This window comes from Sus scrofa, chromosome 6 (assembly GCF_000003025.6).
Source record: "Sus scrofa isolate TJ Tabasco breed Duroc chromosome 6, Sscrofa11.1, whole genome shotgun sequence".
NCBI classification, from domain to species: domain Eukaryota; kingdom Metazoa; phylum Chordata; class Mammalia; order Artiodactyla; family Suidae; genus Sus; species Sus scrofa.
In genome coordinates, this window is record NC_010448.4 from 66,946,670 (window position 1) to 66,970,478 (window position 23,809).

At 58.3% G+C, this 23,809-nt stretch overlaps 1 protein-coding gene across 9 annotated transcripts in view; it reads left to right on the forward strand.

Moving 5' to 3' along the window:
• Positions 1 to 23,809, forward strand: part of KCNAB2 (potassium voltage-gated channel subfamily A regulatory beta subunit 2) — an 88,473-nt gene that overhangs the window by 18,296 nt on the left and 46,368 nt on the right. For 3 of the 9 annotated variants that reach the window (XM_021095244.1, XM_021095239.1, XM_021095246.1), the window contains exons 2-3: positions 17,325 to 17,453; positions 18,580 to 18,621. In XM_021095244.1, coding sequence (XP_020950903.1) covers positions 17,377 to 17,453; positions 18,580 to 18,621 — 119 coding nt within the window. In that variant the 5' untranslated portion in view covers positions 17,325 to 17,376. Of the gene's footprint in view, positions 1 to 6,924; positions 7,151 to 17,324; positions 17,454 to 18,579; positions 18,622 to 23,809 lie in introns of those variants that run through there. The other 6 variants (XM_021095242.1, XM_021095245.1, XM_021095241.1 and 3 more) reach the window with 5 other exon arrangements.

The following is a 23,809-nucleotide window of genomic DNA, read 5'->3' on the forward strand; positions in this document are numbered from 1 at the left end:
GTGATAGAGGTGGAGGCATAGGTGGTGGAGGTGAAGTTGATGGAGGTGGTGGCGGTGGAGGTGGTGGAGGTGGAGCTGACGGAGGAGGTAAAGGTGAAGGTGGTGGAGGTGAAGGTGATGGAGGTGAAGGTGGCAGTGATGGAGGTGGAGGCAGAGGTGGTGGAGGTGAAGTTGATGGAGGTGGTGGCGGTGGAGGTGGTGGAGGTGGAGCTGATGGAGGAGGTAAAGGTGAAGGTGGTGGAGGTGAAGGTGATGGAGGTGGTGGAGGTGGTGTGTGCGCATGTGCACTCATGCACGTACCTGTGTGCCCGTGAGCTGCCTGGCTCTGTACCTGCCTCATGACCCGGTGGCCATCCTGCTTGGGACTCCAGACCTGGTAGGGACTGGGGTCCAGCGGTAGCCTGAGGTCCTGACCCGGGCCTGTGCGGGCCTCGCTCTCCCACAGTGAGACCCGTTGGAGGAGGCGCAGAGACTGCGGGAAACCCAGGCCCCAGGAAGGAGCAGCTGGAACGACCTCCAACCTCCAGCTCGCTCTGCTTCCCTGGCTCAGCCCTGGGTCCTTGCTGGTCTCCTAACAAAACCCCCACCCCCGCCTTTGCCCTCTCATCCTGGAAAGCGTGGCCATCCCACCCCTCTCAGGAGGGGAACTAAGGTTGCTTCATCCTTGCTGGTGGCAGCACAGGGCAGTGGATCAGACAGGGACCCCCAGCACCGCCAGGTGGCTGCAGGCAGGCCAGTTTCTCTCTGAGCCTTGGTTTCCACAGCTGTCATCGGTGGTCGGTAACAGACAGTACCAAGCTCACGGGCTGTGGGGTGCAGGCTGCAGTGAGTCAGTGCAGTGAAACTCTTCATCCCAGCGCCCCACCCTCACTGCACTCGGTCACCAGCAGCCTGGACGGGTCCCCGCCCAGGAGGGCTGCTCAGGTGGGCGTCCAGCGTGTCCTCCACCCGCACCACTCCAAGGCCCCAGGACGTCCTGGGCCCACCACACTCTTCAAAGCCTAGCTTCAGTGCAGGACCCCGGAGGGCCAGCCTTTCCCCAGAACCGAGTGGTCACCGTGTCTAGGAGAGATGGCCGGTGGCCCCACCTCGGTCAGCGCCCTCCAGGGGCCGCACCGAGGCACGACCAGCAGGGTTTAAAAATACTATGCTTGTTCCATCTCGGGGCAGGGGGGGGGAGAAGACGCAGTCTGTATGAGCAAAATTCAAATCAAAAATAAATGAGGCAGGAAGAGTTACCAAAAATAGTCCAGCGTCAGAGGCAGCAGCCTGCGTCCATGGCCAGCTGTCCCCTGCGAGCGGCGTTGTGGGAGCGGCTGGGAGGGTGGCTTTACGTGTGGCCTGGGGACAGATTAATCAGGCCCGTGGTCTGATGGTAAATCAGAATGACCAGCTCGGTAAAAGCAGGTTAATGAGGACTCAGAGCACAGGAGCTTCTGTGCCCCCCTCTCCTCCCACTGAGCAACGAGGTCAGGGGCTCGGCCAGCAGGCAGCATGGGGGCCACTGAGGGGGTCCCCTTCCCAACAAGAATGTCCCCACAGAAGGACACCACAGCGCTGGTCGTGCTGTGGACATCAGAAGGACCCACCGTTGTCTTTATTTCATTTTGGTGGATGTTACCTCCTTTTATAATGTCAGAGATCAAAGTTCTAAGGACCACATCCAGCCCACCACCTGCTGGCTTGTATGTTTGTTTTAGGGCTGCGCCCACAGCATATGGAAGTTCCCAGGCCAAGGATTGAATGTGAGCTGCGGCTGTGACCTACGCCACACCTGTAGCAATGCCAGTGCTTTTAACCCACTGCCCTGGACCGGGAGTTGAACCCCAGCCTCCGCAGTGACCCAAGCAGCTGCAGTCAGATTCTTAACCTGCTGCACCACAGTGGGCACTCCCACTGCCTATTTTTGTAAAGAAGGTTTTGTTGGAGCAGGGCCACACCCTCGCACTCACAAATGGTCTCTGGCTGCATGCACACAGCAGAGACCAGCAAAGCCCAAAACATCGCCGCTCTGTGAGGCACAGATTTGCCCTCCCCCACCTAGAGGTCTTTCCATCAGATGCTCAAGCAGCCTAGGGAGGTGTCCTCTCCACCAGAAAACAGCTACCAATGAAACGGGCTTGTGTGTGGTGGCGTTTAGTGTGCTGGTGTGGATTTGGGGCTTTAGAGATGTTTTTTAAAAACCCTGGAGTTCCCCTTGTGGCTCAGTGGATTAAGAACCTGACTAATGGAGTTCCGTCGTGGCTCAGTGGTTAACGCATCCGACTAGGAACCATGAGGTTGCCGATTCGATCCCTGGCCTCGCTCAGTGGGTTCAGGATCCAGCGTTGCTGTGGCTCTGGCGTAGGCGGGTGGTTACAGCTCCGATTCGACCCCTAGCCTGGGAACCCCCTAGCCATGGGAGTGGCCCTAGAAATGGCAAAAAAAAAAAAAAAAGAACCTGACTAGTATCCACGAGAATGAAGGTTCAATGCCTGGCCTCATTCAGTAGGTTAAGGATCCAGCATTGCCACAAGCTGCAGCGTAGGTCACAGATGCAGCTCAGTTCCCGCGTTCCTGTGGCTGTGGTGTCGTCTGTAGCTCTGATTCAGCTCCTCGTCTGGGAACTTCCATATGCCACAGGAGTGGCCATAAAAAAAAAAAAATAAAATGCCACAGTAACTAGATTTCTTTGGCTCTTGGAGCATCTTTGGGGCGGGCACATTTGAATCACATGGTGAACCTCTGCCTCGCAGGTGACCAGCTGCAGCTGTCAGCCCCCCCAGGCCCTACCTGCTGCCCCCGTCCCTGTTCTGTTCCCCAGACCTCTGAGGAGGAAGAACAGGCGGGACCCCACTGGGCAGGGTGGAGAAGGACCTCTTGGGGTCCCCTTTCCCTCCTTGGGGTCCCCCATTCAGCCGCCACAAGTCATGGGGAGCCTTTCAATCCTCCAGCCACACAGCACATCATCGTCCCCCCGACCCCGCACCCGGGAGGAAAAGGATCCTTTTTTTTTTTTTGGCATTTTAGGTCCACACCTTCGGCATATGGAAGTTCCTAGTCTAGGGGTCCAATCAGAGCTGCAGCTGCCAGCAGGATCCAAGCCTCATCTGTGACCTACACCATAGCTCACAGCAACGCCAGATCCTTAGCCCACTGAGCAAAGCCAGGGATCGAACCCACGTCCCCATGGATACTAGTTGGGTTCATTACTGCGGGGCCACGATGGGAACTCCAAAGGGGATCCTTTCAATGGACGTGGCACCCAGTCCTGAATCTGATTAGGTGTTTCCACCTGGCCTCTCCTGAGCACCTGTAAAGTGTACGTAACATGTCACAGGGGAAGAATCTCCCAGGGGAAATGGTGCAGGGAGCTTTTCAAGCGTGCTCTGAACCTCTATGACGTCTCCCAGAGACCACCGCGCCCGAGGTGGGGGCCGCAGGATGCAGGTGGATCCCCCAGGACTGGGACACATGGCCCCTCCAGGCTCCCGCGTTGACACCTGCCACTGACTTTGCCTCCCCGCCCCCGCCCCAGGGCAGTTTTGAACAGGGGCGGGCAAAATGGTTTGCATTGCCCGCCTTTGAAGTGGGTCTGCTTCTGAGCATCAGTTATTAAACCGGATTAGTGTCCAGTCCCCGGAGAGGACGTTGTGATCTCATAACAATGAACTCTCACCCGAATCCCAGGGTTGGCTAACAGTCACCAAACCACCCAAGCTACAGCCGAATGCAGGAGGTGAACCGATACCAGGGACGGAGAGGGCGCGTGGGGCGAGGGCTCGGGCTGTGACCTCTCTTAACTGGAGCACCACTTGGAGAGAGGTACGGTCCCTGACTTGGGCCCAGGAAGCAGCTGTGGGCACGTGGGGCTTGATGGGGTTGGGGGGGTGGTCTGTGGCTCCGGGGGGGGGGGGTGTGCAAAGGGTGCCGGTGGCCTTGTCACTCCAGGAGGGAGGTGTGGCCTCCTAGAGGTCCCAGTAACTCCTAGAACAGGGCTCGGCAGACCTTTGCTCCAAAGGACCTGGGAGTAAGCGGTTTAGCCTTGCAGCCTGTGCAGTCTCCGTCCAGGCCCTCGGCTCTGCCGCGTGGCCTGAAAGCGGTTGTGGATGATTCAGGAATAAGGGTCAGGGCCTGCGTGTTTGTCCCCCCAAATTCATACATTGACGCCCTGATTCCCAGGGGGATGGTATTTGGAGCTGGAGTCTTCGGGAGGCGACTGGGTTTAGAGGGTGTCATGAGGACGGGGTCCTGTCACGGGTTGGTACCTTCATAAGGAGAGGCAGAGCAAGCTCCATCTCTGCCGAGTGAGGGCACAGGGAGAAGGCTCAAGCCCAGAGGGGAGCCCTCCCCAAACGCTGAGTCTGCCAGCACCTGCATCTCAGACTTCCTGCCTCCAGATCTTTGAGGAAAAGATTACACCCTCGGTTCTGTGGCATTTCATTATGGCAGCCCAACAGCCAAGGGGCATGGCTCTGTGCAGTGAAATGTTATGGACACTGAAATTTGATTTTTTTTTTTTTTTTTTGGTCTTTCTAGGGCTGCACCTGCAGCATATGGAGGTTCCCAGGCTAGGGGCTGAATCAGAGCTGTAGCTGCCAGCCTACACCACAGCCACAGCAATGCCAGATCCAAGCCTCGTCTGCTACCTACACCACAGCTCACAGCAATGCCGGATCCTTAACCCACTGAAAGAGGCCAGGGATCAAACCTATGTCCTCATGGATGCTAGTCAGATTCATTTCTGCTGAGCTACAACAGGCGCTCCTGAAATTTGAATTTTATGTAATTTTCACATCCCATGAAATATTCTTTTGTTTTTCTTCCAACCGCTTAAAAACATGAAAACCATTCTTAGCTTACGGGCCAGAAAGCCATAGTGGGCCCTGCGGATAGAAGCTCTGAGGACTCCAGATTTCAAAGCACCATAAAAAAGACCTTTCGCGTCATCTCCGTTGTCAGGGGAAGCACATCTGCCTGGAGGTCCCTGGGAGTGCAGGGGTGGGGGGATCATGTGTCTCCGGAGCCCAAGACCCCCTCTCTGCCCCTCACAGTGGGAGCATCCAGGACGCGTGGACCCAGTTCTCCAGCTACACTCCGGGCACGTGTCCTGCCGCCCACACTTTTGGAGGCAGGTCTGTTCAGTTCTTGCTCCTTAAGTTGTGGAAACAGCCAGAACCACTGTGAGGTCCGCACTTAACGGAGGATGCTTTTGGGGTTCTCAAGACACGATCTTACTCTGTGATCGAGCTGGGGGGACACTACAAGCCTCTGCTTGCTGCCAGTTACCCCACTCAGGGCCTTGGAGGTGCCACCTCCTGCTCCCTGCCCCGGCCCAAGGTGCCCCCCCGCCAGCATCATTCCTTCTGCTGAAAATAGAGGCAAACCTGGGGGTGGGGGGGCAGCCTTCTCCATGAGGAAGGACATTCCAGAAGATTCTGTCCCTTTCCATAAGAAAGCAGAAGGTTCCTGGAAGCCCTGCCTGCCAGGATCCTGCCGAGAGGCTGTCTCAGGGAAAGATTTCAGGAAATGGGGCCCGTGGATGGCGGCTGGGCCACTCAGCAACTGTGCCACATGTATTGATCTGGCTTAAATCTATGGTTCAGACGCCTCCATGCAGAAGAGAAGCGGCCCCTGGACTCAATGATGCGTCCCTAACTCCACAGCCCAGCCAGCATTAGCGGGCCCCTGCCTTCACGGGCCAGGGTACCTTCTTGAAAGAGAGTCAGCAGATACGTGAAGAAATGTGATTGACTCTTAGGGGCCTGGGTGCAGCTGTGGTTTGAGGCCTGGCTCCCTGTGGCCGACACTGCAAAGCAGCCCTGAGGTTTCAGGCGTTAGTCTAAAACGTTTGACTCCTTCCTGCTGCCTGGAGATTTATGAGAGAAGTGGATTAAGTCTGCGTTCAAGCATCCACAGGGTCTCTGTGCTGGCAGGTGGCACAGGATACCTTCCTGACTCAGGCCCTGGGGCGGGACATGGGGAGCAAAGAGCCCCAATCTAAGGCCAGAGGCACCTGCCTCCCATCCCAGCTCTGCCCCTGATGGCCCAGGTGGGCTTGGGTAGCATTTAGTATTTGTGGACCTCCATTCGGCAGCTGTAAAGTGGCCTCGCCTGCAAGGGTGACACTCAGCCCATGACGGGGCTTAGGGGGTCCTATCTCTTTTCTCTCCTTCCTCCTGCTCCCTCCTCTCCCTCCCACTCACCTCCCAACACCTGCACTTCAGTCAGTCACCCCAAAATCTGTACTTCTTTCTCTTCCCTCTTTTTTCCCCCGTCACCCCATAATCCGGCCAGGGACCCACAGCAGCTGACTCCCGGCTGAGGCTTCAGAGCCCTGTGCTCCGTTCTGGGGGGCCATGGCAGGGGGGCTGGGCTGGGGCTGGGCCAGAGACTCAGCATCACACAGATGGAATGTTCCATCCACTCCTTCCCTTTGCCTCGCGCTCCCCAGGTGCGGGGCCTCCCCGGGGAGGAAGCGCCGAGCTGGGACAGCTCCTAGAGAGCAGAGGAAACCTCCCCGCGGAGGGGGATGCCCCCTCCCCTGTCCTTCGGGCCGCCCCACCCCCCACAGCAGCTGCCTGCACCTGCTGTGTCCTAGCACAGTGTTGAGCCCTGGGGACGGGACACGGGTGAGGCAGAACATCCTAGCAGTGCTGAAGGCAGCCCAGCCCTGGGTTCACATCCGAGCCATAGACCCGCCCTCTGACCCTCAGTGTCACCATCTGTAGAATGGGGGGAGCCGCCGTACCCCCTCGGGCTATGGGGACACTCTGACGAGGGGACATGGGGAAAAGGTGTGGAGCCCGGCCCTGGCACAAAGCTGGCACCACTAAGCAGGAATTCTTTAACGCCCCCAGGATGAGCTGGTGGCTTCATGTCTGTCCCCTCCCTCCCTGAGAAAGGCCCCCACCCATTGTGCCTGCCCCCAGGCAGCTGCTACACCGTCGTTGTCGGGAAGGTCAGGGTGTCTGAGGCCTCCTTGGGGCACGCCTGGGACAAGAGGCCACACCCCAGAGCCTGGAGGCCCCTGGCTCGCAAAGCACCCTCTGCTCTGTCACTCACTGCCGCTGGCTTCCTGGTTGGCCCCGTCGTCCCCGGGGCGCTCGCCTTCCACCACCTACGCGCCAAAATGGTCTCGTCTCTGGCCGTTCTGGAGCAGGTACCCAGGGTGTGTCGGGGATCTTGTTCTCGGGATGGGTTTTGCACGTGAAGGAACAGCCCCTCGGCTCCCTCTGCGGGGTTTAGGTGCTCCCCTGACGTCCAAGGTTAATCAAGCCAGAAGTCCCCTGGGCCCCGAGGCACCACAGGACTGGCTGCAGCAGGGCGGGAGTGGCCCCTGCAGACGCCCTGCTCCTCCCGCCAGAGCCCACGTGGCCGGCTGTCACCATGGCTCAGCAGAGCGGCTGCAGTCACCCTCCTTGGGAAGGATCGGCAGCCCCCCCCCCCACTGACCCAGTGACTGATGGCAGTGGCGGCAGGCGGGTGGGGCGCAGCGGGCGGCACCCAGGGGACCTGTCTGACACAGCTCTGCCTCCGAGCTGCCGGCTTCTGCTTTCATCCCTGGGGCCAAAGCCGCCTAGAGAGCAAGAGCACGGCAGGGCCACCTCTGTCCGGCCTGGGGGGTGACAGGCCAGCTGCTGAGCGGCCCCTGCAAGCTCCTAGAGCGGTCCCCGCCCATCTGTTCTCTCCTGGGAGCCGGGTCCTGGGTTCCCATCTCTGAGTGGAGGCGCAGGGAGTGAGGATCCCTGCCTTAAAACAAGTCTCTGCTGAGGGTCTGAGTACAGGGCGGGGGAGGGGTGGGCGGAGGGCCCTCAGGACCCGCCTCCCCCTGCAGCGCTGCCCTGGGAGGGGGGCCAGGGTCACTACTTGGGGGAGGGCAGGGTGTGCTGCTGGTGCCTCGGGAGCTTCCTCCTGGCCCAGAAAAGCCCAGCTTCTCAGTGCCTCCCTCCCCCGCCTCGCTCTCCTCTCCACTCTGGGCCTGGGCAGGATACTAGGGCAGGGCGTGGTCACTGGGAGGCCAGGGTGTCTGATGGGAGCAGGCCATGAGCTGCCTGGGGTAGAACAGGTGTCATGTGTGCTGAATGAATGGCCGGAGGGAGGCCTGTGGGCGCTGGGGGCTGGTTGTGGGGATTCCGGAACATGTGTGGGCTTCTGTTTCCTGTGTCTTGCCCTGACCCGCCGCAGCTCCTGAGGTCTGTAAAGCACCAAGGCCCCTCCGCCCAGGCTCGAAGCGACCACACCCTTCTACCTGTGGTCCCCAGGGATCCGATGGAGCTGGGGGAGCTGTGGCCAGGAGACCGGTCCCCCCCACCCCATGAGCCAAGCCTCCATTCCCTCTTGCAGGGGGTGGCCGTCCCCAAGACTGGGGGCCTTTGGCTGCTGGCCCCAGCAGACCCCACCCCACCCTGACCCCGCCCTCACTGTGCACAGCCCACATGTGGCCAGGAGCCCCAACCAGGCTTCCCCTGCAGTCGAGAAGCCAGCAGGTGCATGAGCCACAACTGTGGATCTGGGGGAGAGTTGGGATTTGGGGGCTGTGATCTTTTTTGATGTGGCATTAATTCGACTTGAGCAAGGACTCTCCCTGCCGCGGTCCAGCCCCGCTCTGTGCTGGTGGACTTGTTCATGATCTGGGAACAGGCGCTGGAATAACCAGGGGTCCCCATCGTGGCACAGTGGAAACGAATCCGACAAGGAACCATGAGGTTGCAGGTTCGACCTCTGGCCTCGCTCAGTGGGTTAAGGTTCTGACATTGCCATGAGCTGTGATGTAGACTGTAGACACGGCTCGGATCCCTCATTGCTGTGGCTGTGACATAGGCTGGCGGCTACATCTCCAATTCAGCCCCTAGCCTGGGAACCTCCCTATGCTGCAGGTGCGGCCCTAAAAAGAAAAATAATAAAGGCAGACTGAAATGTTCAGTCTGTGATCTTTATAAGCTCTTATGGGGACACTGATCAGATGTGCCAGGCAGTCTTGCCCATGGGCTCTGTGGCTGGTCGGAGGCTTCCGCGGTTGTCTGACCACGTGAGGTCCATACTGTTTAGTGTTGGGCAGGGGAGGGGTCACCAGGCCGCTCAGTCTCCGGGGCTCAGGCCCTGGAGGAGACACTGAGCTTCTCATTGGCAAAGAGCAGGGGGTCTTGGCCGTGACCCCCAGCCCCTAGTAGCAATTGCGCAGTTCTCCCCCCAACTCCATGTGAGTCTGAGCAAGATGTGGGAGGTGCAATGGGGGATGGGATGGGGTGGTGACCTCCAGCCCCTTCTAGGAACTGGGGCTCTCCTTGCCCCCAAGATGACCCCACAGGCAGAGTGGGTACCCCAAGGGCACTCAGGTTCAGCAGCTCTCACCCTTTGCCACCGTCCTGCTCGTAGGAGAGGAGTGGCTCCCGTCTCGGGGCGCCTGGCCTCTGGGAGAGAGGAAGACAGCGTTACTCAAGCACTCTTCCGGCCCCGTGTGGTTTTGAGCAGTTACACCTCTTCCTGTCTCTCCCTGGGGTGCGCTGTGGCTGCCGGGGCTGCTGCTGGCTTTGGCCCCATAAAGGGCGGTAGTTTTTGTGCCTTGTGACGGCAGGGCATTGGTAGGAAGACTTGCCAGGGTTCGAGAAGCCACATGCAAAGTAACATCCGCTGGAGCAGCCGGAGCTTGGGTCCTGGCCCTGAGCCCTGGGGCTTTTGGGAGGATCCCCCAGTGACCCTCACATGCGGGCACTGGGAGCCCCTCCTCCCTGGTCCCTCAGTGGGTTCACAGCATCTGCCATCTGCCTGGCACTGCTCTGGGACACGTCAGGGAGCAGAAGAGGCTCAGCCCTCTTCCCCGATGGAGCCAGCATCGCCTTATCGCAGGGGAAATGGGGGGCACAGGGGACAAGTTAGGAACAGCCCATCCTTGGTGTCTCGGTGGTGACCTCGAGGATGGCCTCCAGGGGCCCTGCATCCTGGCCCTCACGCCTTCCATTGTAAGGCTTTGACCTGTAGCCTCAGTCATAACAAGTACCGCAGCTGCTCTCTCTCCATCCCTCGCTCTGGGGGAAGCCAACTGCCTGAGCCTTGGGAGGTCCAAGGGGTCCAGAACTGAGGCCCCCTGCCCACCGCCTCGTGCAGGAGACGTCTAAGAAGAGGAGTCTTCGAGGGGACTGTAGCCTCCGGACAGACCCTGAGCCTGGACCACACAGCCAAGTCGGTCCCTGGCTCCTGACTCCGGAACCGTGTGGGAAATGTTTCTTGTTGTAAGCGGCCAACCCTTGCCAGGTGGCCGTAGATAACGCCCACGGTGTTCTCTTTCTTAAGACCTCAGCGATCTAGGGCCGAGGCTTCTGGAACCTTTGAGCTTCCAGGATGATCCAGAATTAGGATGCAGCCCCAGAAGGCCCCTCACCCCATGACACCAAGTCATGCCTGTGTATGGCTGGTGACATCTGCAAGCAATGAGCCCTTTCCTGGGAAAGTGGGAAAAAACATGAAGCCTTCTGAGAGGAAGGAAGGAGGCAATGAGGGAAGATCAGGTTGTAGCAAGTCTGGGGACCCTGAAGGTGATTTTCTGGAAGATGGGACCCTTGCCTGGGGTGAGGCCGCCTCTGGGACTTAACTGCCTCTGGCACGTGGTGAGGACATCCAGGAAGGAGCTGTGATCAGGAACTTTCCTAGAAGCACCCCAGGCCCTGGGGAGCACCTCCCAGGCAGATCCCAGCCTCAGGCCCCCCCCCACCCCCCCAACCCGTTAGCACATCGGCTTCTCCCAACTCCGTTCCTCTCCCATTTCATAGATGGAGAAACTGACCCTTGGGAAGGTTGGGTGTTGCCCAAGTTCAGACATCAATGAATGGCAGAGTTAGGGCTCAGACCAAGGGCCAGATCTAAACCCCGACTGGGCTCCTCGCCTCCATCCCCAATCCCCGTGGTCTCCCAGGGTCACTCACAGAGAGTGGAAATGTGTCTTCATTCCAGCCCTAGAAGCAGATGGACATTCTGGCAAGATTTCCATATAGAAGCAGTTACCCTCTCCACTGCTTAGCAGACTAACTTCAGATCAAGAAATCATGGGAGGGAGTTCCCGTCATGGCGCAGTGGTTAATGAATCCGACTAGGAACCATGAGGTTGCGGGTTCGGTCCCTGCCCTTGCTCAGTGGGTTAACGATCCAGCGTTGCCGTGAGCTGTGGTGTAGGTTGCAGACACGTTTCGGATCCCAAGTTGCTGTGGCTCTGGCGTAGGCCGGTGGCTACAGCTCCGATTCGACCCCTAGCCTGAGAACCTCCATATGCCGCAGAGCGGCCCAAAGAAATAGCAAAAAGACAAAAAGACAAAAAAAAAGAAAGAAAGAAAGAAATCATGGGAGTTCCCATTATGGTGCAGTGGAAACGAATCCAGCTAAGAACCATGAGGATTCGGGTTGGATCCCTGGCTTTGGTCAGTGGGTTAAGGATCTGGCATTGCTGTGAGCTGTGGTGTAGGTCACAGACACGGCTCAAATCCAGTGTTGCTGTGGCTGTGGTGTAGGCTGGCAGCTGCAGCTCCTATTCAACCCCTAGCCTGGGAACCTCCATATGCTACAGGTTCAGCCCTAAAAAGCAAAAAAAAAAAAAAAAAAAAAAAAAAAAAAATCCAAAAAATAAAATAGAAATTCAAGGTCGCCCCCAAAAAACAAACAAACGAAAAAACCCTCAATGCCATGAAAAACAATGAAAACATGGTAGGGAGTGGGGTTGCTGCAGGATTAGGAGAGACCGAAGGAAAATAACAGATGTCCTTTATGAAGCTTGAGTGGACTCTGGATTGTTTGGAAGAACGTACCTTTGGAATAACTGGGCACGTTTTAATGTGGGCTGCAGAAGAGGTGGCGTGGAATTAACGGCCTTAGGTATGATTGGGGTATTGCGGTTGTGTAAGACAGAGCTTATTCTCAGGAGACGCTTGTTGCAGTATTGAGGGGTGAAGTGCATGAGATTGCAACCAGCAAATGGTTCAGGAGGAGAGTGGGGGCCGAGCCCATGGGGGAGAGGGAGAAGGGGAGGGGGGCAGCTAGTTCAGAGGAGGCAGACGTAGACCCCCCGGCAAGTAGGACGAAGGGTACACAGGTGTTTGCGGCTATTCTGATTTTTTACACTATTTCCGATGTTTGAAAGTTTTCAAAATAGTGAGTTGGGGAAAGGCAGTGCCCACAGGTGGGGCTTCATGGCCTTTTAGGTCCTCTGTCGCCACTCAGCTCAGGCTTGGAGACAGTTCCCACTTCCTTTCTCTTCGCTCCTGCGAGAAAGTCCCACCGGGCCTTTGTGAGTGTCCCGGGCTTCTGTGTCTCCAGGTATAAACCCTGCGGTTGCACGCACAGACCAGGGGGTGTGCAGCAGACGGGCCCCCCTGGGGAGGGAGGAGCAGCTCTGCCTGCCTCTCTTGCAGGTGCCGGAGCCCAGTGCAGCCTGGGATTCATAGCATCCCCACTGGGAGTCAGCTCCTTGGGGATTGGCTGCTGGGCGGATGCAGTGGCTCCTGATTGGATGGTGGCAGTAGCAGAGCAAGGAGGTGGGCTCTGAGCATGTTGGCTGTGCCCCTGGTCTGTGTCCTGAATGCTAAGCAGGGGCATGGGAAAACCTTACCCACCCTTCTCCCCCCTTGAGGTGGCAGAGGTGCGCCAGCGCCGCAGGAGGAATGAGGCAGAAGCGCTGTTTGTGGTCTGCGGCTCTTTTCTCTTGAAATAGGCATCAGAGCATGGCCAGTGCCCAGCTGTGACTTGGGACAGAGGAGCCGGTTGCTGGCTTCTTAGTTTGACCTTCCAGAGTCCAGGCTGGGGGTGAGGAGTGGGACAGGTGGCCTCCCTGGGGACGTCTCCCTACATGTGGCCAGTGGTAACTGTAGGGGCCACGAGCACCCCTCCCAGACAGAGCAGGCATTGCATCCTCAGAGAAGCCAGCCCTGTTCCCACGGGGCGAGTCCCCAGGCACCAGGGGCTGGGGGGGAGGCACAGCCACGAACACAGCAGACAAAACTCCCTGTGTTCATGGAGCTGGCGTGGGGCATCTTGGGGTCATACATGAGACAGCAGGTGAAAGTTACGGTGTGTTAGAAGGGGACAGGTACCAGAGAAGGGACCGGGGGAGCATCCCAGGGAGCGGGTCTGCAGTGTAAGATGAGTCCAGAGAAGACCCCAGGAGAATGTGACCTTTACGTCAGGAGGCAGAGGCCAGGGGTCCCTCAGGTGGATCCGGGTCGAAGAGCTCAGGTGGAAAGAAGAGCAGGAGCGGATGCTCTGTGTCAGCAGGGCTCACGGGATCCGCATCAGGAGCAGAGAGCCGCGGGCCGGGAATGAGGCCTGAGAGGCCCTGGGTCACGCCCAGCAGGGCCGAGGCCGAGGCTGAAATTTGGACTTTCGCTTTGGATAGAATGAAAACCACTGGAAGATCCGAGCCACCTAACAACGTCACCTGATTTTTGTTCTCGAAGGTTCATTCTGGCTCCCGTAGAGCAGACTGGGGGGTCAAGGTGGAAGCCAGGAGGCCCATCAGAAAGCTGTAGCGGGGGCTGAGAGAGAAAAGTCGGCAGCCCGGGCCGGAGAGGAGGCGGTAGGGTGCCCCCAAGAAGCTCGGAGTTCTGGATGACGATGATGGGGCGTGGGAAGAGCAGGGCTGGGTGGGGGGTGGTCAGGAGCTCGGCGTTGGATGCGTGGACCAGAGATCCAGGTGCCTGCCCCCCATCCTCGTAGAGAGGCCGTGTGGACAGTTGGAACCACACGTCTGAGGCGCAGCGGGGAGATGGGGGCTGGAGACACGGCCGTGGCGGCTGCAGCAGAGTGACCCCCGCAGAGGTCAGAGCCAGAGGGCGGGCGGAACCTCAGGAACTTCATGTGGATGGAAAAGAGACTCAAGACCTGAGCCTGCTCAGAAAGCGGAGCTGGAGACCAGAGAGGGGAGCCGCCGGGAAGGCAGCAGAACGGCGGGCAGCGCGTGGTCTCAGAGCCGGGACATGGCGCAGCCCCGCTGTCCCCCAACCGTGAGACAGGCACCGGCCACCTCCGCAGCAGGGAGGTCACGGCGACCTTGGCAACAGTAGCTTCCTCAGAGGTGCGAGGGCAGAAGGGAGGGGAACCGCAGACAAGGAAGCACAACCTCACAGAGGCAGTTCCTGTGGATGGAGGGAGAGAGACAGGACAGGGGGGGACAGGAAGTGGGTCCAAGGAGCTGAGCTTTATTTTTTAATTTTATTGGGGTACAGTTGACTTACAAAGTTGTATTAATTTTGGATGTACAGCTAACTCAGTCTGTTACACGTGTACATACATACAGTCCTTTTCAGATTCTTTCCCATATGGGTTATGACACAGCATTGAGTAAATGTCCCTGGGCAGCAACGTGGATGGACCTAGAAGTTATCACACTAAGTGAGCTTTTGGGGTTGTGGTTTTTTGGGGTTTTTGTTTTGTTTTGTTTTGTTTTGTTTTGTCTTTTCTACGGCCGCATCTGCAGCATATGGAGGTTCCCAGGCTAGGAGTCAAATCAGAGCTATAGCTACCGGCCTACACCACAGCTACAGCAACATGGGATCCAAGCCGCATCTGTGACCTACACCACAGCTCACAGCAACTCCAGATCCCCAACACACTGCGCGAGGCCAGGGATCGAACCCGCAACTTCATGATTCTTAGTAGGATTCATTAACCACTGAGCCACAACGGGAACTCCTTTTTGGGTTTTTTGTTTGTTTGTTTGTTTGTTTTTGCTTTGTAGGGCTGCACCTGTGGCATATGGACGTTCCCAGGCCAGGGGTCGAATTAGCTGTAGCTGCCGGCCTACACCACAACCATAGCAATGCCAGATCCGAGCCGTGTCTGTGACCTACACCACAGTTCATGGCAATGCCAGATCCTCAACCCACTGAGCGAGGCCAGGGATCGAACCCGCAACCTCATAGTTCCTAGTTAGATTCGTTCCTGCTGCACCACGATGGGAACTCCTGTTTTTGAAGACGGGATAAGTAATAGTTGATGGTGTGTAGGTGCAGCTGCTCCATAAAGAAGGAAGGATGGGGAGTTCCCACTGTGGCTCAGCAAGTTAAGAACCTGACTAGTATCCATGAGAATACAGATTTGATCCCTGGCCTTGATTAATCGGTTAAGGACCCAGCATTACTCTGAGCCTCTGTGGCAGGACAAAGATGCGGCTCAGATCCTAGTTGCTGCGGCTGTGGTGTAGGCTGGCAGCTGCAGCTCCAATTTGATTCCCAGCCTGGGAACCTCCATATGCCCATGGGTGCAGCCCTAAAAATACAAAAAAGAAGAAGGAAGGATGAGTGGCTGAGGATCCGGCTGCCAGATGCCCTTGAGTGGGGGCGAGGCAGGGTGTGTGCGCTTGGCAGGCACCGTGGGCATGTCCAGGTCATACAGTAGCAACAGGAGGCAAGCAGAGAGTTCTGAGATGCTGGTGGGTGGGTCGTGCTGCTTCTGTTTTCCTGGTGAAATAGGAAGCGATCAATCAGGAGCTGTGGGCAGCAAGGGAGAGGAGGTATTGGCAATTTCAGGAGAGGGGCACTGGCACGGGTCATCTCAGAGAGTGCCGGGAGAATGGCCTAGGCCTGGGGTCGGCAGGCTTTTCCTGTGAAGGACCCGGTGACAGATAGTTCAGGCTTGGCAGGCCAAACCATCTCTATCGCAATGACCAACCCCACCGTAGTTGTCCAGATGGCACACTTTGTGTTAAAAAAAAAAAAAAAAATGGGCGAGGAGGTAAAACTTCCAATAAAACCTTATTTACAGAAAGAGGCGGCAAGCCAGTTTTGGCACGCTGGCTGGAGTTTGCCAATTCCTAGGCCAGGAGTTCAGCTTTCTCGGACAAGGGTCCCAAGTATGTTCCCTGGACCAACAGCGTAAGCCGCACCTGGGGACTCGTTAGAAATGCAGATTTGGAGTTCCCGTCATGGCTCAGCAGTCAGTGAATCTGACTAGGATCCATGAGGACGAAGGTTCGATCCCCAACCTTGCTCAGTGGGTTAAGGATCCGGTGTTGCCCTGAGCTGTGGTGTAGGTCACAGACGCTGCTCGGATCCTGCGTTGCTGTGGCTGTGGTGTAGGCCAGCAGCTACAGCTGCGATTTGACCTCTAGTCTGGGAACCTCCATATGCTGAAGGCTCAGCCCTAAAAAAAGCAAAAAAAGAGAAAAAAAGAAATGCAAATCCTTGGGCCCCACCCTAATCCTCGGAATCCGAGACTCCCAGTCCCCACACTGTTTCAAATACAAATTCATTCTGTGATTCTGGAATTCTGGAAGTTAAAACACCCCAAAGTGCCCGAGCTGGGGGTTGAGGTGTCTCTGCGTAGCAGCTGAACCCAGGGAAAGCCAGAGAGGAGAGGGCCAGGTGTGGGGCGGACGCACCCTGGTTATGGGCACAGGTGTCTGGACCTGTTGTGCTCCCCCTCCCCTTAGGCTACATGAGGACGGTCTGTGCCCTGCCTTCCCCTGGGCCTCAGGACCAGCATTTGGACCAGCCCTGGGGATGCCTGCTCCCAGCGTGCAGGGCCTAGCACGCGTGTGCCATCAGCTCCGCGGTGGTGGTTTCCCGCCCATGCCCCTCGCTCACCCCAGCGTGCCTGCCTCGGGGCGCAGGCTCTGCAGGGTCATACAGGCAACTGCACACAGGGGGCTACTCACAGGGTATGAGTCCCAGGAGCTGGGGTCGTGGAGCATCTGTCCAGCTGCCTTCCTTACAGCTAAGCGGGGCGTTCCCGTTGTGGCTCAGTGGGTTAAGAACACAACTAGTGTCCAAGAGGATGCAGGTTCAATCCCTGGCCTTGCTCAGTGGGTTAAAGGATCCAGCGTTGCTGTAGCTGTGGTGTAGGCCGGCAGCTGTAGCTCCGATTTGACCCCTAGCCCGGGAACTTCCATATGCTGCAGGTGTGGCCCTAAGAAGCAAAAAAAAAAAAAAAAAAAGCTGAGCCGTGGCATCAGCTGGCCGCAGCAAGCCGGAGTCAAGGGTCAGGGAAGGTGAGGCATCCAGGATGACCCTGGATGGCCATAGCAGCACTCCCTGGGTTGGGGAAGACGTCCAGACTCCCAGGTCCACAGATCTGCTCTGGTGCCATCGTTTCTGCCTAGTTTGGGCCATGGGAGCGTGCGCCCAGAACCTCAGAAAAGTGGGGGGGGGGCAGCATGGGAGTGTGTGAGAGGGAGGAGTGGGAGCCATTCACAGTTTGGGCCTGATCATCAGCCTATCCGAGCCCCCGTGGGGTCTGTCCTTCCATCCATCCGTCTGTCTGGTGAGGGACATACAGATGCCTAAGGAACCGGCCGTCAGGGTCCCTGGCCACACCCGACTAGACTTTTTTAACCGCCTTCCCCCCACCCCTTTGCTTCCCTCCAGAACCTTCCCTCCGTGAAGAAGAGAGCAGGTCGGGACGAGTGAGGCTGGCCCCATGTACCCGGAATCGACCACGGGCTCCCCGGCTCGGCTCTCCCTGCGGCAGACGGGCTCCCCCGGCATGATCTACAGGTGACCCCCGCACCCCCCGACCCGGCCCCTCCCTGGGTGGGACCGAGTGAGCCCCCAGGGCCGTGAGGTGCATGTAGGCCAGTGTTTGCTCCAAGGAAAGGACCAGAGGCTTTTAACCAACATGGGGAAAGAGGAAAACAAGTTTTTTCTGGGCGGCATGTAGCCAGGACCAGAGCCCCCCACCTTGTCCCTGAGTCTTCTGAAATACTCCGTGGGAGGATACAGAGGCCAGGAGTGAGCAGAGCCCTTCCCAGCTTCCGTTTATCTCCTCTTACACATCACAGCGCCCTGTGGTCCCACCAGCATGCGCGCGCGCGCGCGCGCCCACACACACACACACACACCCCCACACCCAGAGTGAGGCTCAAAGCCTAACAGGCTCTTGCAGAGCCTGGGGGATGGGCGTGGCGGTCGGTGCTTACTGGACCCCCTCAATCTTCTCCTTGTGGAGCCCACCTCCAAACCCAGCTCTGGGCCTTTCTGTTTGGAAAACAGCCCAGATCGAACCACAGGGAAGGTGTGTGGGGCGCTGGTTCAGAGCTGCTGGCTCGGTGGCCGGGGCGCGGAAACCGATGGCGTCGTTGTCACGGAAGACCCACCCCCCCAGGGACCTGCCAGTCCTAGAGCAACTGGACCTCCCGGGGATGGCCAGGGCCTGAGCCGGAGCGAGTGTCCATGGAAACTGGGGGGATGGGATGAGAACCCTCCTTCATCAAGGTCTTAAAACTCCCCCATGGTCCTTTGCGCTTGCTGGTGTGTGGGGTGACCGGCATGTCTCGGCTGGAGGGTTTTCAGCCTTTGGTCTAAAGCATGTTTCGTTAAAACCCAGACAGTCAGGGTCCCGGTGGGTCACCTCTGCCTTTGCTGCCCCACCCGCCTGGTATGGACCCCCAGGGCCAAACAGACGGGCCCTGCCTCCCCATGCCACTGGGTGGCGCTGCCGCCGAGCGTGTGGTACCCAGGCGCATCTCCGACATCCTCTGAGCAGAGCGGGGGTGGGGCCAGGGCTGCGAAGACGCTGGCGCCTCCGGAGGGCGGGCACCTCCCTGTGTGGTTAATGCCAATTGTGGCTTCTCTCTCTTCTCTCCCTGCCTCCTCCTTCTCTCTCCTCCATTGCTGTCCGCAGTACTCGGTATGGGAGCCCCAAAAGACAGCTCCAGTTTTACAGGTAACAAGCCCTCTGTTTTCCCTACACCCTGCGAGCAGGGGAGCGGGTGGGAGCCGTGCTAGCGATTTCTCAGAAGTGAAAAGCACCCCCGCCACCACCTCCACCAAGATCCAGGCTCTGGCTTTCTCTCAGCATCGCCACGAGAATACGTGACGTTGCATCCATGGAGGGGGCTCATGGTCTAGAATTTGCTTGGATTTGAGCTTGGCTCTCACCCGATCTTTAAAACCTCACTGCTCAGGCAGCAGGTCAAGCCCTTTCCTGTTGTCCCAGGTTTGGTGCTTCTTAGGTGGACAGAGGGAAGGACACGCCCAGCCCAGCCCTCTCCCCCTATCCTTGAACTTGAGCCATGTGCAGTCTATGGGGCTCTCTAGGCTGCATGGCTCTTATGAGACCTGGGTCACGGTGGGGACAGACTCCCTGGTGTCTTTCTGATGCGTCTCCCTCTTGGCAAATCAGCACACTTGTGTCCGTGGGCGAGAGGCTGTCGCCAGGGGACCCGGCATCAAGAGGCCCAGGCTTGCCGTCCAGCCCGGGGTGCATCCAGCAGCAAAATCCCTCTGGGCGGGTCCCTTCCTCCCTCCCTGCCGCCTCTTTCTAACCTGTAGAGTAGGGGGTGCTCATGAAAATCTCTGACTCTAGGGACTTACTGTGACATTTTCCTCCTGTCACAAACGTCTGGCTTAGAGAACCCACAAGGTGGTTCCACCGGATGGGGGGCTGGGGACTCGGTGTGGCTCTTGGGACAGGCCCAGGTGGGTGTCTGTTGTGCGTCCTAGCCTCCAGCGGTGACAGCCTTGCCGATGCACCAGGGACCTCGCTGTGACAGTGGATGTCCACGTGGTTTTTTTCCTGCCCATGGCCTTGGCCCCTCTGAACGTGACCGTGGGGCCGAGGTGAATGTTGCCCCTGCTTCCAGGCCTCCCATGAGGTCTCAGGCCTGACAGGGAGCTTTAAAGAGACAACTCAGAGTTTTGATTCCGCGGAAATTTTTGCTAGATGAGATCTTGCTTGAAACAGTCAGGTCTGACCTTGGGCTTGCAAATACTTTTATGGGATGAAATGTTTAGCATCAGGTACCGTGCGATGTATGAACCTGTGCGATGTATGAACCTGTGGCATAATGTGCCAGAATGAACCTGTGCCCCCCGTCCAGGATTTGACCAGTGAAACCAAACATGCACTTGAACTGCATCCTCAGAGGTCCTGGCTCACCTCACTCTGGGGAGGAATGGAGGGGTGGGGGACAAGGAGGCAGAAGAATCCCAGGCATAGGCCGGCTGGAAGGGCCTGGCCCGTCGGCAGCCCAGCGAGTCCAGTAGCAGTGAGCATGCTCCGCGTCCCCGGCTGGTCCCTTGGTCCCCCGGCCCCCTGGCCCCAGCCTGCCATCCACCCTCTGGGAACCCTCTGGGTGAGCATCTTATCCCCAGGAGGCCTTCCTGCCCCAGGACAGGCTCTGTCGGAGAACTGGGTCCCCATGTGAAGCCCCCTCTCCGCCCCTCAGCTCCACGGTGGACGCCACGGGCTCTGGCCGTCCTGCCCTTTGGTCCAGGGTGGTTACTTCACACAGATACTCGGGCTTCTCCTGTGGGGCCTCCGAGGATGACCGCTAAGGGGGTGGAGTCTTTGTTCAATATACCAGGAACCACTCCCAGGGGGGCGTCCTCGTCACCCAGGCACCGAGGCGGCTGCTGGACGGTCATTTAAGTCAGCAGGGGGCACCCCTCCCCCAACAGGCCCTGCCCTCCAGCAGCTCACAGGCGGGTAAGAGAGGTAAGACCCTGCCCCTGTCAGCTCTCACAAGGATGCTGCTTAACAAAGAACCCTGGGGCTCGGGGGCAATGACAGTAGCATTTGTTCCTTGCTGGTGTGTCTGTGGGTTGACTGGCGTCAGTTCACCTAGGCTGGGCTCAGCTGGTGTGTCTCTGAGCTGCAGGTAGGGCACAGGTGTTCCCAGCTCCCCATCCTTCCTGACCAGGGGCTACCCCAGACCTCCTTCTTCTCACGGCAAAGGTGCCAGAGGGAGAGCAGAAACACGTGATGTCAGCATTCCCGATGTGGCTCAGCCGGTTAAGAACCCGACTGGTATCCATGAGGATGCGGGTTCCATCCCTGGCCTGGCTCAGTGGGTTAAGGATCTGGCATTGCCGTGAGCTGCAGCGTAGGTCACAGATGTGGTTCAGATCTGGCATTGCTGTGACTGTGGTGTAGGCCGGTGGCTGCAGCTCTGATTTGACCCCTGGCCTGGGAACTTCCTTATGCTACAGGTGCGGCCTGAAAAGGGAAAAAAAAAAAAAAAACACGTGAAGTCTCCGAAGGCCGATGGTTAGAACCCGCCTCCTACTTCTGCTCGTTTCTTTGGCCAAAGCAAGTCTCATGACCAAGCCCAAGTCGGGGGGACCATACACTCCCCCGACACAGAGTCCTTTCGGGATCGTAACCCGTTTGTTCCCAGTTCCGGTTCCGTGTCGTCTCTCACCCTGACATTGCTTTCTACTCCTGATCTGGGGAACTGACGCCGCCACCCCTCGCAGCCACCCTGCTTGCAGGTTTAGGGGCGATCAGCTCAGCCTCCATCAGAACCCCTGGGCACTGGCACGATTTCTTAGCTGGAAGATGACATCCTGCTGAGACTTTTCAGGGCTCCTAGGATGACAATCATCTGTGGTAATCTATGCAGCCCCACCCAGGGCTCAGCCTCAAACATTTTCCTAACCCCAGGTCGGGACTGCGAGGAAGGGTCTCTTGCCCCTGCCTGGAGAGAGAAACAGTGTGGTGTCCAAATAGGAAATTTCAGGAAGCTTCCAGCCCTTTAGAGGTCCTGGCAGTATGGGATATACAGTCTGGGGCAGGTCCCAGTAGAAGGAAGAGGCTCTTCTGTCTGTGCGCCAAGGGCAGTCTCGCCAGCCCGCAACCCCTTCACTGCGGGTGTGGTCACAGGCTGTGGGACCCCCGGCACCCCCGGTGCCGACAGGCATGTGATGGGCCGAAGCTGCCAGCCTGCATCCCATCCGCAAAGTAAGAAAAGCAGAGCCTGCCCTCCCCAGCTGCGGTTCCCAGGCTCTGGGTCTGAGGCAGGACCCCAGCCGGCGCCCCCTCCCAGCAGGAGGCTGCCTTGCCAGGCTGCACCGCGGAACCGCACTTCCCAGGCTTTTAGGGGCAGAGGCGCGCTCGTGAATAATTCAGCCTCTTTCACGGAGATGCAGACGCCCTAATAGGACTAATGGATTCGCTGCCTCCAAAGCCGACCCTTGTGGGACTTCTCATTCACCAATTGCTTCTGACGTTCTGCAGCGACACTCCCTAATGAAAAAGCGGCTGCACCAGCTCCTTAGATGCCTGGTGAACCCTAATAATCTAGACTGTGTCCCTTTTAACCAGCAGACGCCAGCAAGGGAGGTGAGTGGCCCCTTCAGCTCCAGGAGGCAAGTGGCAGCCGCCTTCTTGGGGGACGGGGCGGGGGGGTGGGGGATGCTGCAAGGGGACGAGCATCCAGGGAACGGAAGTGACAGGGACGGCATTTGGGGATGCGCTTGGCTGATCTGAAATTAGACCCTCGGTGTTTCTGCAAAGCGGAAAACCTCCCAAAGAAAGCCAGCCGTAGGGACCCCCAAGACGATCACCAGAGGAAGAAGGGTGGGCTTCCTGCCGCTTGGGTGTGCTTGCCTCCGGCCCCTGCTGCCTCTCCCCCTCCCCCACCTTGCTGGGTTCCCCGCTAAGATCAGCATTTAAGAGTCCCCCTGAGAATGACAGCAGGAGGCTGGGTGATTGTTTGAAAGATCTGTCTGGAAACACTTGGCCTAAGAGCACGGGGGCTGCTTCTTGGGGCCTTGGTTGGCTGATGGCTCTCGAGCCAAAATAGTTCTGGTTTTACCCTGATGGATGCTGTGCATTTGAGAGCTGCACCCGGAATGCTGCTTCTCTCCGCGCTCCCGCTTTCAGGAACTTCGGCTGGTTCCTCTGGTAGCGAGACACACGTCGCCGTTTCAAAGAGACCTTCCAGTTCCTTCCAGACCCCGCGTGTCTGGTCCTTTGGTGGCTTTCAGTAAACAGAGCTCCGTTCAGAAATTCCAGGTGGGAGGCTCCTGCTGGAGGTCGCGATTCCCACGGACTTAAGGAGGTTAATGTCTTCTTGCATTTTTCCGTGTCACGGTGTTCATTCGCATGAGTCCCCCAGGTCCCCTGAACACAGGAATAGATCTGCACAAGGCAGGCCCCGGCGTGGGGGGACAGCCTGGAGGCACTGTCGCTAGAGATGGCTATTAAGGACAGCTGATTTTTCCTGGGAGCGGGGGCAGGACGGCAAAGAGGAACGAGAGTTGGGGTCACTACGTACTTGAGCCCTGAGAAGCCAGGTGGCCAAGGCAGGAGCCCCGACAGAAGGCGTCTTGCTGGGGCCCCTCATCCACAGACCCAGCCCTGCTCACCTGCGGAGGAAGCGGGCTTATTACTCTGTCCCCTCCCGCTGGGCGGCACTGGTCCCCCCAGAGTCCCTCTCTATGCCTCTTCCGTGGGGTCTTGCCTCCCCTGAGGACCTTAGGAGGAACTTGTCCCACCTCCTCCCCCGCTGTGCTCAGCCCTCCTGGGTGCCAGGTCCTCCCCCTCCGCCCCAGGCCAGGAGCCACCATGCCCGCCCACGGCCCCCTTCTCCTCCCACGAGTCCCCAGGCCTGCGCCTGCCCGGCACCATAGGGACCACAGGCCCCTCCCAAGGCCACTATGATGCAGGGGAGACCCCAGCCCCCAGAAAAAGGTGCCCTCCAAATCCTGACCACACCCATCTACTTAGGAGTGTGTGTCCCTGTGTGGGCTGGGGCGATGGCCAGTGTCCACACTGCATCCTCATCAACCTTTTCTCGTGACGTTGGGCATGTGCACTGCTCCCTCCAGTCACTCAGGCCACGTTCACCTGTGCCCCTGGAGTGGCCCCCTGCCTGCCAACACCGTCTCCCCTCCACTCACACCACTTGTAACAGGTGCCGCACTCCACACCTCATGATCGGCAGCCACCTCCTGCCACTGCCAGGCCAGCCCCTGCCCAGTTGTCCAGGCCAGTCCCGTGCAGCCCGAGGCAGCCTCTGCTCATCCCATGTCACAGACGTGGAGACTGAGGCTCAAGCTCCCTGGGGCACACTGAGTGGGTGACAGACAGGGCTGCCCCTGACCAGAATCTGGGCACTTGGCCACTG